The sequence below is a fragment of the Podarcis tiliguerta genome (genome assembly GCF_965153285.1).
Source record: "Podarcis tiliguerta genome assembly, chromosome: 11".
NCBI lineage: Eukaryota > Metazoa > Chordata > Lepidosauria > Squamata > Lacertidae > Podarcis > Podarcis tiliguerta.
The window spans coordinates 33929608-33946380 of record NC_139544.1 but is presented as its reverse complement, the minus strand read 5'-3'; the positions used below and the strand labels follow the sequence as shown (position 1 = coordinate 33946380).

General features: G+C 38.0%; 1 protein-coding gene across 2 annotated transcripts in view; it reads right to left on the bottom strand.

Moving 5' to 3' along the window:
* Positions 1 to 3930: 3930 nt before the first annotated feature.
* TNPO1 (transportin 1) overlaps positions 3931 to 16773 on the bottom strand; it is a 31913-nt gene continuing 19070 nt past the window's right edge. The window contains exons 15-25 of one of the 2 annotated variants that reach the window (XM_083403855.1): positions 16682 to 16768; positions 15671 to 15778; positions 15319 to 15477; positions 15146 to 15233; positions 14498 to 14596; positions 14238 to 14333; positions 11513 to 11588; positions 10604 to 10703; positions 8470 to 8544; positions 7791 to 7933; positions 3931 to 5505 (exon numbers count right to left, since the gene is read on the bottom strand). In XM_083403855.1, the coding sequence (XP_083259981.1) occupies positions 7826 to 7933; positions 8470 to 8544; positions 10604 to 10703; positions 11513 to 11588; positions 14238 to 14333; positions 14498 to 14596; positions 15146 to 15233; positions 15319 to 15477; positions 15671 to 15778; positions 16682 to 16768 (996 nt within the window). In that variant the 3' untranslated portion in view covers positions 3931 to 5505; positions 7791 to 7825. The remainder of the gene's footprint in view (positions 5506 to 7790; positions 7934 to 8469; positions 8545 to 10603; positions 10704 to 11512; positions 11589 to 14237; positions 14334 to 14497; positions 14597 to 15145; positions 15234 to 15318; positions 15478 to 15670; positions 15779 to 16681; positions 16769 to 16773) is intronic. The other variant, XR_014503051.1, reaches the window with a different exon arrangement.

The window sequence follows — 16773 nt, the reverse complement described above, 5'->3', positions numbered from 1 at the left end:
AAGCAGTTGTTTAGGGAAACTGAAAGATTTGTGGAGTGAGGAGGCAATGATGAAAAGGAGAGCATGTGAACACAAGGCTCAATGTGTCTCTGTCCTGTCCCTTCGCATCTCACAAAAACGTGATGTACCATTATGTGTGAATGCAAATGTTTTTAGCTCTCACACTAAACTTCAAACCCAACTGCTTCCTAATTTCAAAAGAAACTGAAAGCAACACAAGCATGTAATTCAGTTTAGAGCAAACCAATGATCTTGAATGAAGTCCTCCTCTTTCCATTAAGAATCAAGAGTGCAGCATCTATATTTAAACAAATTTTATTAACATCATCAAGCAGTGATTAACATTCACATCTATTGTCACATCATACAAATGTAAATACAAAATTACTACATTACAATATATATTCTCTGCATGATCCAAAATATTTGGTGGCCCCAAAAAACTCTTTAGAATTCAGCAGCTTATCAAAAATCAAAACCATATTCTATTTAGAATGAAGTTGTGTTAGCAGAGGCAGACAGGAAAAATCAACTCAATACAGCTTTAGAGGTTGTGGAAGGATATGTTTGAAGGGAATATTCTAACATACAGAAAACACATTCAATTTAAAGCTTTCAAGCATAACTCATACAACCTAAGTTGTCAGCAGAAAGATCTGGCTACTTCAACTATTGTTAGTACATCCAACTCTTTAACAATTAATTTTAGGATAGGTAGGAGTTAATTGAGAGAACTTTTGATTGTTTTTTTTCCCAGAGGGGGGCATGGAGAAGAAAGAGTGCCCTTAAGTTTTGGAGAGAGTGCCCTCAAAAATTAGCCAAGGATTTGTAGCTTTCTTGCACATCCAAAAGAGACCTCCATTCTTAAATGAACTGACATGTAAAGGTGTGGCATGCGTGGCAGGTAACATACCATGAGTCCTGAAACGGATTTGCAAAGTAACGGTTTTGCGTAAGAAGTGCATTTGTCCAGCAAAACTAAACTAAATTAACCATTAGTTTCCCTGTCATGCACACACAGATCTAAGTATCTTTTAGTTTATTCTCTTAGTGAATAAAAGCTGTAATGTATGCCCTTATTAAAGTTTTATTCAAGACAGTCCGACCCTCATTTGCTCTGACAAGTAGAAAGAGCAAAACTGGGCTATGGACATAGTTCTGAAATGAAGAGATATCTGAAACTGAGTGCAGTGTTGAACTGTAGAACTGTATTAATATGCAAAGATTATTTATATTTTCATTTCAACATTAAAGTATCCCAGACAGCCAAATGCTTACACAGTACATAATAAATTCATATGCAAACAGCAACATTATCTTACAAGATTACTGCTTGGTATTCAGTAGCTCACAACAGCAGACTGATCTCTGCTGAAGTTAACTGCTTAGTACTGCATTAAGAAGTGTTATTCTTTTGACTCTACATATTATGCTAAAAAGGTCTAGGCATCTACACAAGAAAAATATATCAGAAGGATTTATGCCAAGTTATAATTAATTTTAAAAATCAGGAACTTAACCTTTGCACTGCACAATATGAAGCACTCTTTATGCTGATTTTTAGGTGCTATTCTGTGCAGGTGCATTCTTCTCTTAAGAAGAATGTTACAAATCTCTGTTAATACATTCAATATGAATAAAATAGGTGACTTATTTTGAAGCACAGTCATTGCTGTTCCACAGTAAGTTAATTTAGATACGAGAGTTTAAGACATTAGGCAGTTCCTATATGAAAGACAAACTGGAACACTTAAGACACATTAGAAGCCTCTAGTTGAACAAAATGGGTAGAAGAGTATTTTACCTGAGATAAAACTAGTATGAATATTTCTTATCCAAACAGCAACATAAGCTTCAGCTTTGGAAATCCTCTTACAAGTAGTATAAATCTAAATTACACAATATTTATGTAGCTTAAGTAATTCATGCTAATGCTAAATAAAAATTCAGAATTATCACAGTGTGTATCAATAGTGTTTGTTACAAAACTAAAATTACTTTATGCTTCTTTTTAAAAAATCCTATTGGCTATGTATTTGAAAACATTATTCTATGCATGTTGCCATGACTGCACCCTTTTATGGCTGCTATCCTCAGCATACTTACTTGGAAGCAAGTCCCATTTAAAGGAATAGAATTTGCTTCATCGTAAACATGCCAAAGCATCAGGGTGCAACAGATAGGATCTACATCTTATAACTGATGTCTACACACCAATTTAGAAAACAAATCAAGCTTAAAAAAACTTACAAAATGTATCCATTCCCCTTAGATTTAAAGAAATGAAATGAACATTAAGATACTTCTTTCCCTTAATAGTTAAAGTGTACCACTAGAAAACCCTATAATATTAGACAAGTTTAACTGCAAAAGAGATGCATTTAAAATGTTTTAAAATACACTTTCTGTTACCAACTTAGGTTGATCAGCAGCTTTATTCACTGTTAGAATCCTTCAAAGCAAGGGGGCCTTAGACATGAAAACAAAGGCATATATAAAAACAGTAAACACTGACCTCCTGAGGTTCCTACAACAAAAATATTCAAGTAGAAAATCTACATCACTTAGCAGCGGCTATTTCTGTAGTTTCGCACACTAAGCACTTTATTCACTGTGTAAGGAGCAGATTTAGTAAGCCGTGCTTGTAGCATGCCAAGAGGCAGAGAACACTGGAATGTAACAAAGACAAACTCACAAGTCTACCAGTATCAACATTCAGTCAACATTCAAATAACTGTCAAGACTACATGAAAAGATGCTTTATATATCCCATGATGCAATATAGTTGAATTACAATTGTTAGTGTTGTATCAGAGCTCTCCTCATCTCAAATTCTAACCCAAGTGGTTTCTGCAAATATGCTATACTTTACTCAGAATGAATATGTTTTGGTTTGCTATGAACTTAATAACAATAATTATCATTTTAACCACAATATTGCTTTCTTGTTTGTTACTTTTCTGCCTGATCAACTAAGTCACAGTAGAACAGTCACTTCCTTCTACATTAACTCATGTAATAAAATTATATATATATATGTATATATATTTATGTAAGTGGCTACTTAACAGTTCAACTTCACAAGGGTAAAACAAATAAGTTTGTTTTAGAGAATTCCATATAGAAATTTTGGGCTAATGCTCTGTTTTCAGAAAGATTAATGCAAACCCTTGTCTAAGGCAAGTTTCACCCTAAATAAATTTTCAGATTTCCTTTCTTAGAAATTGATGATTGGAAAAGCTACAACTACAGTTTTAAGCCAAAAGAAAAGTTGTAGCTACTGACACAGCAAGTTCATTTTAAAGTAGATCACCACATGCAGTTTTATTCCAGTAGATTTCAAGACCTAGTAGCATTAATGCCATTCTTCATAGGCTTTCATATAGGACATGTATTAAAAAGGTCATTTTCAAGCATGTTTAATCCACTCAAATTTGTAAAGGAAAAAAAAAAAGAGGAATGTGTAAGATTTATGCATGCTACCGTGCATCAAACAAAAATTTGAAGCCAGATTTCTTTAATTCACTCACACAAGATTGAACGTCAGTGCAATGGCTAAATCATTCAACAACCTTTATAAGAACCAAATCATGCAAAGTCAGACCCCGCAAAAACAGTTTTCCAGTAGTTGTTTTTGCAATGCAAAGATGAGAAGCAAAAATGTAAGGCGGCTGTTATGGCTTTTTTTTCTTTTTCTTTTTTGCACAGATTAATTTTGCAGCACTTAAGGGAAAATGGAAACGTGTGGCTTTTGCCTCTGACCAGCAGAGTTATTGTCTCTCCATTTTCCTTTATCATCATGGGATATTCGTTATGCAATCTAAATTAATCACAACTTCCTTTTTTTTTTTTAATAGTAACACAAGATCAAGTGTACCAGTTAGGTTTTCACATTCACAGTACGTAAGAAAATACACATGGAAAGAAAAGTAAAGGGTTAACTTAACAAGGATTTATTCACAGGAATACAAGTGAGTAGAGGGGGTGGGGAAACAGAAAAGCTAAAAACAAATGAAATGAAGAGGATCCAAACCAACTTTCACTCTGTAGCTTTTCACTTGCACCATTGTGTCCTCTCTAGGATACAAAGGGCCACCAACATGCGCCAATACAGTGTAGATACCCTGCTTTTACATCCACCAAATTATGCATCTCTTAAGATCATACTTTGCGGAGGAGAAAATTATAGAAAGGTAATACGTTGGGTGGGAATAAACACTGAAATGTAGCAATCATGTTATCAGTTTTCTACCATTGTCTTTACGTGCCAACTAACATTTATGTAGCCTTTAAACAGGTCTTACCATGTTAAGTCATTTTTAGGTTTGATAAAAATCACTAGTATAACCATGCAGAAAGCACATCACACTGACAGCACAGAGGCAATACTTTGCACAGCTATATCAGCTTTCCACATTGTGCAGGTTACACAATACAATATCAATCTTAATCCTAACAGATCCTAAAAAGATATTTTGAGGCCTAATTGTCACTACAGTATTTTATACCTATATTCCTAAGAAAAAATAAAATCCACAGAATCATAAAGGAATTTTAAACGCAGGGCTATACTGAATTGGTAAACTGCAACACAAAACTGGCGCAACATAAGTAAATGTATACCACTCTCACCCTTTGATGCAAGCATGCTACTTTCCCACTAAAAATACGCTTGATCACTATGATCCAAAATGCATGCCTGAACCTTAAACGGCACATTAAGAATTATGCCTTACTCTAGAAATTAAATCTAATGAAGTACAACCATCAAATCATATCCACTACCTTTGAAGTTTCAATGTTTTTTTTAAAAAGGTTCACCTTTCTTCTCTAATGCCCCTCCCCCCACCCAAAAAAATGAAAAGGAGTGACTCATTTGGCATCTTGCAGGTTGCTTCATTTTGTTCAAGTTAACCTTTATTACTTTATTATGGGGTTATTTAAATTTGTACGCTGCAAGTGCCTGCTCCTAATACAGGCAGCAAGCTTTATTTTAACTGTACTAACTTCATTTGTTTAGTTCTTCATTAACATGCAACACCTAGGAATCCCATCAAGATGAAACAATGCAGAAACCCCTTATTACGACACACCTTTTGCTCTCTGCAATCGCTACCCTTCGGTTTCCTTTATCGTGTCCACACAGTGTATTTCCTCTTTACATATCTCTATGGTTCAATTTTATAGTTTTCATTTTGGTACAGTTCCCCATAATATTGCAGAATGTGCTGTTGTAAATATATATTTATATATATATATATTGAGCTTCTTCACATCCAGTGCAGAGTTGTAACAGGAGACAGACTTCCACCCACAAAAGCTCCAGATGTTAAAACATTTCCCAACATCGGCTTAATACAGTGACGGCAACACCTCCCTCCCGCCCCTCCCAGTAGGCTTGGGATTGTACTGTATTCCCTACTGGTTTACCCTTCCCCCCAGTAAAGGGTAACATTTTTTTCCCTGGGTGTCGAGGCTCCCTCCCAGTCTTCCAGACTGAAGGACCTGAAAGAAGAAAGCAAGTCACAGATTTAGTGTTTGGAAAGCAAGTGTTTTTAAAATAATGGTATCCCTAAATACACCACTATCTGAATACATAGTCAAAAATGCAAAGTGATTATGTTAAAAACATAAGAAGCTGCCTTATGCAGAGACAAACCTTCGGGGTCCATCCAACTCAGTATTGCCTACACCAACTGACAGCCCTTCACAAGCATTTCAGCCAAGGGCCATTCCCAAACTTATCTGGAGATGCCAAGGATTGAACTTGGGACCTTCTGCATACACTAAGCCAGGCTTCCTCAACCTCAGCCCTCCAGATGTTTTGAGACAATTCCCATCATCCCTGACCACTGGTCCTGCTAGCTAGGGATCATGGGAGTTGTAGGCCAAAAACATCTGGAGGGCCGAGGTTGAGGAAGCCTGCACTAAGCTATGGCCCTTCCCCAATGTGAACCTCCAAGAGAAAGTCACAGCAGTACTAATAGAGTGATGTTCAATTTCCTTGCCTTCAACTTTCTTTTTATTAGCAAATGACAAGGAGTTTTCGCAGGTGGTACTCTCCTCTTTCTACTCCAAAGCCAGCTGAATGAACTTCCGAAGCGAAAGAAATCTCAGCAGAGAAACCATGCCGAGGCTGGGCGGCCATCCACCATGGATGCTGTAGTTGAGATTCCTGTATTGGAGGAGGACTAGATGGCCCTCAGGGGTGTACCTTCCAACTCTATGGTTCTATGCTCCTGAAATAGATTCTTCTACATACTTTAAATCATTCTGGGTTTAAAACATCACCTATGATGTTTTACTGACAGCTCATACCATTGTGATGTTTATCCCAGACAAGCAACTGACAAAACCTCTAGCAGGATAGCTATAAAGCTATATGCAGAACTACTAGAATTAAGGTATCAGATATATTTCCCTCTATTCCAGCCTCTGCCAACAGACAGGGGGCAAATTCCATGCGATATGGACAAACGGTCACCCTGCAATCAATGATTGTATGTGAAGATGCCATAAATTTATTTCCTTGCTTGCGGCAAACAACCCTTCCTCACTTGGCAACAGTCCCTGTCCTTCCTGCAAAAGCCTTGATCTCCAAGGAATAAATGAGAGGTGTGGCTTCTCTCCCATGAGGTGGGACTTTGCAGGAAGAACCAGTAACCCTTCAGAAGAGACCACGGAAGAGGACAAGTAATGATCATTAATAGTCGGCAGTTTCACCTCCGCGACTCTTGCACTTCATATATGAACGCTGTTTTGTACCCATGCAAGGGTATGGAAGGTTCCATAAGGTAATTAAGAAAAAATGTGACGTCAACAAAAAAAGCTTGCAGAAGAGAAGCTAGCTATAGGCTTAGCTCAGCTGAATAAAGAGAATGCTACTGCAGCAGTTTATGGCCTTTGGCATGTTTCTATGAGAAGGAATTAACCTGGGGAACCTCCAACCCACAGGCCTGATTTGGCCTATCAGTTTTCTGTATTTGACCCATGAGGCTATTTTGGTCAAGCCATGCTCACCTACCCTGCACCTGACATCAATGTGGAGCAGGCCGGGGGGGGGGGGGGGCTCGGCCAAAAGGTGCTTTGCAGGCATGGTGATCAGCAGTGCCTGCAAAGCCCCTTGCACACCTTCCAAAGTGCTCACCAACCAGCTGGTTCTTGGGAGCTTCTGAAACTTTGGATAAATGAAGACTGTACACCTGTGCATCAGCTGATAACTTGGGGTGGCCAATCTTGTTTGCTATAGGTGCTGAAGGGACCTGCACCTGCTCCATTTGGCTGCACTTTGAAGTGCTGACCTTGGGACTTCAAAGCACCAAATCATTTGCAATGCTAGGTGATTTGGCCTGCAAGTAGTAGTGATTAGTGGGGCAGTACAGATATTCAATTGCCTTCACCAGCCATCACTGCCAATTACAGAGAGAGGCAAGGTGCAGGTGACTCATTAAGGCAGTAGGGTGGTCAGATTAGCTGCACTGTTGTGCCCACACTATGCTGAGCTCCCCACCTCTCCCTCTCAGAAACTGACAGCAACACTTGGGTGTTTGGAAGGCAGATGAGCAACGCCATTCTGATAAGTGGGGCCAAAAAGGTTCCCAGCCCTGGAATAAATGAACAAACAAAATCTACTAAATAAGTCTCCTCCGTTAGCTGTTGCTAAACAGGTGAAGTGACGTGGTTATTTGAGGGAGGTTAAAACTTCAGCTTATCCACCAGTCAACATACACAATACAGAACAGTTCATCCACTGGAAAAAGGGAGGAGCTTTGAAAGTCAACCCAGCTTACCCCTCATTATGGTACTGCAGCTTGAATACTTTAGGTTAAACTCCATAGTAAGCTGCAAGGCGTTCTTTTAAGGGAACAGGAAACTGGTCAGAGAAACGCCTCCAATTTTCATCTCCAACTTGATTTTTAAATCCATGAAGGATCTAAAGGGGAGCAGAAAGTTAAATGTTTTCTTCAAAGAGCAACTGAATAAGCCTTAGAAGAGTGACCATCTGACAACAGAAAAACTAGATGCACATTGATAATGGTTACAGTGTTTGCAAAAAGTCACATACTAGATCCAAAACTTGTTTTTTAAAAAATGAGTTCTATTTGTGCCACAAATTTATGTGATTTACTATCTTCCTTCCATCAAAAAGCCCTAGATTCTAGGCATATATTCATCTCTTCTTGCACACACATTCCATTCTCCAGCTGTTTTACTTAGAAAAGATCAAAGGGGGTAGTGATGGAACTGTGTACGTTAACAATTCTTAGTTTCTGGAAGGAGCTATCAGGTTGTTAGACATCATAATGAATTCACCACTAACTATGAATGCTCAGATAGAAATACTGTAGAGCAATTTTTCAGAACACTAGAATAAGCTACATTCTTTTTGTGCCACTTTAAGTACACTCTAACTTCACATGTTCTAATAATACAGCCCCATGAAGCAAAAAATGTGAAATAACTCATTACCTTACAGAACATGTCTCGAAGATCATCTTTTGGGCTAATCCATGATGCAACAGCATCACAAAAAAATATAAAGTCCTGCAAATGTTTTCAAAATGTGCAAATTAGAGAGGAGTACTTACAAACGGACAGATTCTGCACAGAAATATCAATGTAATCAAATTCTAGGGACCTATCGGCACCATACATTTAAAGTGCTATTATACCATTTAAATCGCCATGGCTTCCCTCCCACAGAATCCTGGGAACTGCAGTTTGTGAAGAGTGCTGAGAGCTACAATTCCCAGAGAATTTTAACTCTGTGAGGGGACGAGGAGCCTCCTTACAACTCTCAGCACCCATAACAAACTACAGTTCTGAAGATTATTTGGGGGAAGTCATGACTTTAAAGTGGTATGATACTGCTTTAAAAGTATAGTGCAGATGAGGCCTAGATCTACATTTTATAGTTTCTCCATCAAACATTTTATTATATACAATAAAAATTCTGAAGCCTTTTACTTCTATGTCAAATTCCTTCTCCTGTATCCTTTTTATAGGGAACAGTAGCAATGATTTCAATAACAAATCTGTGATCTGTATAAGCATTCAAATGGGTGGCTGGGCTCCAGACAGTAACTCCAAGAACTTCATGTGAATTGTGAAACACATGCAGGAGCTTGGGTCAGGAGAATGGAGTTAGTTAAGAAGGTTAAAATGATCAACTGTGAGAAATGTGCAAGGTTCCTCTTTGTAGCAATTGACCTGGAAGCAAGTCCCATTGATGGTAAAAGAATAGGTAAGCAATAAATGTTTTTAGAACTGAACTTAGCTTCTAGTTTGACCCCACTGGAGGAGGAAGCAGGAGTTTCACAATTTGAACTTCCACTGTTTCCACCACTTCTTAAAAAGCAGCTGTCGTGGGGGTGGGGGGATATTTTGACCCCCCCCCCAAAAGGTTTCCTGAAGTTCTACCTTCTGCATCAAATTTATTTCTATTAGAAGCTGGTCTGAAGAATGCAAAACGTAAGATTTTAAATACTACAACCCCAGCTTTCTTGAGTTTTACTCATCATTCTAAAGAGAAGACAACACATCATCATATCACTAAATCGCACTAACATTTTGAAGTGTCCATTTTCAATTCTGGTATTTGAAATAGTATATACTCAGACCAAGCCATTAACAATGTATTTTGCAGTGACCAATCCACAGTGAAACAGACCAACACTTGATGTTATTTGAAGCCAACTGGGACAAACAAGTATGTATGTGGCAACAAAGTGATAGAAATAAAGGTGCTGACAGTTGCACTATCTAGTTCTTGCTTACAGGTATTCTAGTCTGGCAATAATCTAAGAACTGTTATTCAAAAAGGGATTTGAATATATGTTGGCCAAACAATACCTCAATAAAATAAAGACAGAGCAGAATTCCAGCATTTAATTTTTGCAAAACATTTATGCAGAGCCAAGAATAGAGTACCATTTTCCCTGCAAGAAAACTATCTGCTCATCTAGGATATGACATAATCTTCAACTGAGTGGAGATCTTATCCACTCTATGAATGTACTTTGGGCAGTTTCTTATTTTTCCAAAATACAGGAATCTCAAAAGTGGCTACCATGAGTAACAGAATTAAGAGGGGTTAGCATCCTGAGGCATTTTGGAGAATCATTATTGGTTTGATCCAACACTGTGTGAGTGCAGTTCTGCTCATGCGATAGGACCACCACTTTGCCTCCTTCAAAATTTGTTCTGGATAGTCTCCCAGTCCTTAAAACAGATTTTGGGTGTGTGCAAGTTACTGCAGTGGGGAGGAAAGGAAGGTGAAGTCCCACTGCGCAAGGAGAAGCCCCTTCGGCTTATGTGTGAACACCATTGGTGTCATCCCATATGCACAGTTTAAATCTGGTATCTAAATAAGATGATGTAACATGGGGCAGAGGATCAAATTTTAGACCATACGTCTGGCTTAAAGGGTCCTACCAATCTCCGTTGCTCACTGTTTAATGTCTCCCAGCATTGTTGCTACGGTTCTTTGGGCAGTATGTGTCTTGATTTTTTCCTTAAAAAACACACCAACAGCTCAATTCTTATCTGCTGCCAATGGGGCGATGTGTTCATCTAAGCCAATCAAGACCAACACAAGACTTACTTGGACTACTCCACTTGGATTGACAGTGATCATGGTACAAATTCCACGGAATGCTGAATCTTTTTCTTCATTATCCCTTATGTTTCTGAGAGAGGTGCACCTATTAAAACAAAGAACAAAGGGTTAGATTAATCTCTGCATCCAACTTTAGCTGGTATTGTATTTGATGGAATAAGTGTCCCAATGAAGCTTAAGGACTATGCAGCACATGATGTCAGGTTTCTTACTTTGTACCCCTACTTTGTACACTTTCAACCTGATTTGAAACCCGTAGAATTTTATAGATGCCAGATCAGCCAATTTCAAATTCTTTCTTGTAGTGCACAAGTGACCTATATTCCATTAAATACCTCTATCTATTTTCTGCATTGTATCATTATTAGCTTTCATTGCTAAAGCAGCATATACTGCCACAGTATGAAGTCTATCAAATACCAGGAACAGAACATCTCTCACTTGTTTACAGCAGCAAGCAAGCTATTTTGGTACAAGTTTATCAACATATATTTCAGACAGCAAGTCAAATCGCAAATGAGTTTGAAGTAATGTAATGCGATGTTTTAACGTTTTATGCTATTTGCATGCACATAATCATACTGGTGGATTTTTAAAAATGCTTTTTAATAATCAAGCTTTAACACATCAAGCATGTGACAATCTTATCCCATGCATTAATTAGTTGTTAGCCACAACATGAAATATATACATGACGGTACTGCTAAAAAAACTCACAAACCTGATAGGACAAGATTAGTCACATGGTTGGCAATGATTAAGAATAGTGATTTTTGTAACCAACTGAAAAGTATATCTAGAAGTGAAATAGAGAGAGGAAAGAAAGAAAGGAAGAAAGAAAGAAAGAAGAAAGTGAAGAAAAAATGAATAAAAAAAAGATTGAATAATACACACCAGGGTCTTATAAACTGCTGTAGCATGGGGGCCACCTCTTGAGGACAAACGTAACCAAGACGACCAATTGTTATTGCTAAGGTAACGCAATCACGGTTATACACCACCAAACGCCAACCAAGACATGAGCAAATGAGGGGGGAAGGAGAAAAATAAAGAAAAAACAACAAATAACTCAGAAACAGAAACCAACAGAACCTGTGTATGATAATAACATAAGATTTCACCAGTGCTGTTCATTACCACCCCTAAAAATAAGGGGTAGCAAATGTGGCATACTATTTGGAGGAGGGGGAAAGGAATTAAGCGAATGAGAGAACACCAAAAGCACAAATTAAAATCCAAATGCTCAGTTTAAATAATATGGTTCAAACTGTGACAACGCTATTTAATCAAAAGCTATTTTGAGTCACCTTTAGTAACAAGTCACTGTTATTTATTACACTGAGTTGCTAGCCCATTTCTCAGGTTTAAAAACCCACAGCTACTTAGCTTCCTTGAAAGAATACTATTTGTAATTAAATTTTAAATGGCAGGTCTTAATTTTAAAATCAAAGCAACACAAACTTTTAAAATTTACGATTTTCCAGGGAAAAATGGAATTCTATTCATAACGCTCAAAGAATTATTTTAAAGATAAAAGCTAAATTCAGCAGGAATCAGGGGTTGTATCTGTATTAGCTTTTCATTACAAGATAAGGCAGCTTTTAATTTTATTATCTAACGATTCAACAATTGCCAGAATTAATCTCTGAAGTCAAAGATCCTGCCTAAGTATGAAGGGATCTGTTCAGTGTGAACTGATCTGTCAGGCACCGGGCCGTTCATGTGAAGAGGCTGCTTGGACGGTGACCCTGTGTGGCTTTAATGGTGTTCTCTCAACTCGCAGAGTAATTCTTCAGAAAAGGGAGAGTGTGGGTATGTTTAAGGATTATTTGAAGCAAACTACATGAATACTAAAATCCAGCAGATTCATATGAAGCAGAGAAGCCTATGCTTAAAAGACATTGTGCAACACTCCAGAACAGGCATTTGTGAACAATCTCATGAACACATGCAATAAAGCAGATGATGCTCTTTTCACTATGAGATTTGGTGTAGGATATACCAACACTATAAAATGGAATCACAATTAATACGGCTAAAATATTCGGCTTTGTTTTCCAATTATTATAGAATCAGCCTCTAATATTAACAATTCCTATCCTACCACTAACTAGGGATGTTATAGTAGTGGATTTCCTGTGTCAGCAAGGGACTGACCTACATGACCTTTGAGATCACTTCCAATGCTATGGGCTACAAGGTTTTCTGTATAATTTTGCCGCAACACTCATTCCATTCCCATTAGAATTATATTCCCATTATTTAGAGAATAATGGAAATGATGTACTGGTTGAGAATACAGAGTGGAATTTAGACCACAAAGCCTGTTATTTTTGGCTAGTACTCTTACAGAGTTCATTTCTTAAGCAGCCATTCAACATAAGAAATCAATTAGGAAAAGCACTATAATGTTAAAAGGTGCTAGTTTTGGTAGATCGATGGTAGCTCTGCATTGAGATTTCAAGTATGACAACATCCTACAGTATAGACCAGAATATCCCACAACAAACCTAAAGTACAACACATTCAACATTTATCTGTAGTATCAGCCTTTTGGGCATTTACAACTAATATTTAGAAGTTATGGTGAGGGATCAAATGTCTCTTAACTTCTGCACTGTGTAAAAAGCAAGCACTACAGGTAATGTACCAATGACCATAAAGAAAATGTATAGGTGTCACTCCCAGTTATTGCCAGGAGACTTCTTTGATCTAAAAGAGTTGTTCCACAAGACACATCATGTGTTTGCAAACGTACTGTGAATAGTGCAATACATAATGTGCCAAACTGCCACGTAGCTTATCTTCCAGTTTAACATAAAATATACAGTTACAGTCTTTGCACTCATTGCTAGATATTTAACAAACATGCACAGAATATATAACCTGACTCCCACCCACAGCCGTGAAGGCAATGGCCAAGTTATCAATGTCTAGACTGAAATTCTGGTAACCATTCATTTTCACTTCAGACTGTAACTATAAATCTGCATTCATAGGCTCAGTATCACTGGTATCAGATTACAGTGCAGACAGAGATAGTCAGAGATGACAATTAGCATTTTTCAGAAAATGAAAAGCTCTTTTAAAAAAGAAAAAAAGAAACACACACAGAACATGCTTTCTACTAGCACAGAACAAGCCTCAAACTCAATTTTAAAGGGTCTTTTAATCTTCAACCAATCTGCAATTTCTAAGGTCTCCATTTAAGAGCATGCTTTATTTAATAAACTATGTAACAAGTTAGCAAGATATATATAATATAGGATAGTCAGCTACTCTTTTTTTTAATAGAAGTTTGCTTGCATCCTCTTGCCAGCTATAGTTAGAAGGCTTCTGTAAAGTAGCTATGTGCACAGAACACACATACAATTTGTACAAAAAAGGATGTCAAATTCTATGCTACGTTTAAGTCCTTAATCAATAGCATCTGCTAATTGAAAATTAAATCTGTTTAATTTGATGCTTAATTGCAAGGCTGAGGTTTGCAACACCATCCAAACTGAGTTGCTTTTGCTTTAAAACTGATGCAGTTTACCTACGACTCTCTGAATAGTCTGGTTTACAAACAGACATCTGCATAACTTCATTCACTGCAAAGAGTTCAGTTGTAGGGTACCTGTGTTTTCTAACAAAGTCTTTGGTGTGTTGGGTCTGTTAATGATTTCTACAAGCTGGTGCAAGACCATAGGAATATAAGGCTGCATCTCTATACCTAGAAAGAAAGAAAAAACACATAAAACAGTTCATTAAAAACCTGAACATATGCTTTCATAACATGTACATAAGCGCAATTGAACACCAGAATTTACAACTGGCAAAAAAAATTATCTATACCATGCAAAATCCAAACTATAACTTTAAAGAAGCAAACCTTACCCATCTGAATAGAAATTTCTCCAATTGCCCACGTGGCATTGTTACAGACAGAAATGAACTCTGGGTTAAGGTTGGTTCCTAAAATTGGCATGAAGTCAGCTGAAAAGAACACAAGCCACACTGTTAAAACTCTCCCACAATTAGGACTTCACACAAATGTTCAGTTTCATGTAACTTCAGCAGAAAACCCATGTGAAGGACAATCACTTTTTCTTAGCCAGAAACTCTTCCTAGGCATAAGAAACTCCTGGTACAGCCCAAAAAGGTTAAATTCAATTCCACTGCAAGCAAGGGACTTCAGCTACCAATTTGCGTGGGATGCAGATATAACCACACACACACACACACACACACACACACACACAAAACAGCTTTATACATTTCCAACATTTTGAACAGGATCTCCTGCTATAAAGTAAGCATGTGTTTACTAGGCATTGCCTAGCCAGAAACAAGGTCCTGGGGGGAAAGTTCTACATCAAACTTAGATGGCAATAATATATTCTCTTTTGTACCATAAACCTGTTAGGAAAAAACCAAAGCTTTCAAAATTTCCCTTTACACACAGAAGGAGCATTTCTAGTCACAATGATGCCATGAATGGACAAGACTCCAAATTTGAAGAATTTGCCTTGCTAAGTCACATACCAATGCATGGCTTCACATGTTGAAAACATGCCTTTGTCAGATCGCCCAGCAAGGCAAAAGAACTCTGTCGTACCTCGGGCATTTTATCCTAAAAGAGAGAAACAGAAGTAAGTTTGTGTTTTTAAGCATTCTATTTCAAAAGCGAGGCAGGAGAAGGGGATTATTTGCCTCACCTGCATGCACTGGTACATGAGTGTCAGGATGTTGCTCCGAGCCACTAGCTGTTCAATGTTGCCACCGAGTCCTTCAGCTAAACCACTAAGTAAATCAAGAGCCACAATCATGAAGTCTTTATCGGGAGCTTCGTACTGGTCTGGCTGAGCATTGTGCAACTATAATAAAAACACACAGTTGGACACTGCTTAAAAGGCTTAATTACGCGACATACAATGAACCACTTTGGCTATTAACATTATTTTAAGTTGGTGAAATAATATTACAAATCTCTCCAGAAAACAAGCTTCACTTAAAATGCAACTGAAGATAATTTCCCCCATCCTCTAAAGGCCAACAACAGAAAAGTACCATGGCTTGTGCAAGAGTCTTCTGTACCAGATTTACACAGCGCTGGTACACAGGTTCACAGTATGGAAGGAAGCCAGATTGCAAGGCAGTGGCAACCGAAGATAGGCACTGAAATACGGAAGAAAAAGCAGTGAGTATCAAGGATATTCAACTGATATGAGCTTTCAATTGTGGGCATGCATGTTTGCTACAAACAATTTCTTTTAGAAAGGGCAACTTTTTGAAGTACATGAACTGCAGAATTAAGGAACTTCATAACAGTGTGGCCAGAGTTCTAGCTTTGGCCATGCCAAGACCCGTGCAATTACCAACATCATTAATTCCTACAGCTCAACCCTATGTGTCTTCCCTCAAAATATATCCTAATGAGCTCAATGCATTCTGATACACATATAGTCAATAATCCCACCAAGTCGGAATGGGGTTTATTCCTAAGTAGGGGGGTGTAGAATTGTAAATGGGCATAGAATTAATCTCCCAGGGGAAGCTTCCCTTGAGTCAAGGAAAACTGCAAAACTATTAGTGAGCAGCTGGAGGAGGAGAGGACAGAGGGTGAAGAAAGAGCTGTGAGTGGGGGGGGGGGGCCTTTCCCCCTCTTCTGGACTCCCTGAAAAACTCAACAAATCTGCTCTATCTGGAACTGGGTGTGGAGAGTGCAGCTGAATAGAACACAGCTGTGGGGGAGCTTGAGGGAGTAGCACCCACCTTGGGCCTGCCCCTAAAAAACAAGTCTAGAGTGAGAGACTAGAGTGATGTCTGCTGTTTCCAGGAACTCTTCCCATTGTGAGACTTTTGTGGGTGAGATGAGAGTTTGCTTGGACCCTCGACAGGAACCCAGAGGCTGAGAGCGTCAGAAGGAAAATGAGTGTGTGTGTGAAACATTTTTATATGTAACTGTGTATTTTTGTAATATTTCGTTTAAGTTGTCTGTTGTTGCTTCTTTTTTGTACGCCGCTTAGAGATATTTTTAATATATTAAGTGTTAAAGGAATTAAATAATCAATCAATTACCTCTAATAAAGGGAAAAGATCTTTATCTTCATCCTTCAACATGTTCCATTTCTGGATTAATGGAGGCATAAGCATCTGAATATATTCCTAAA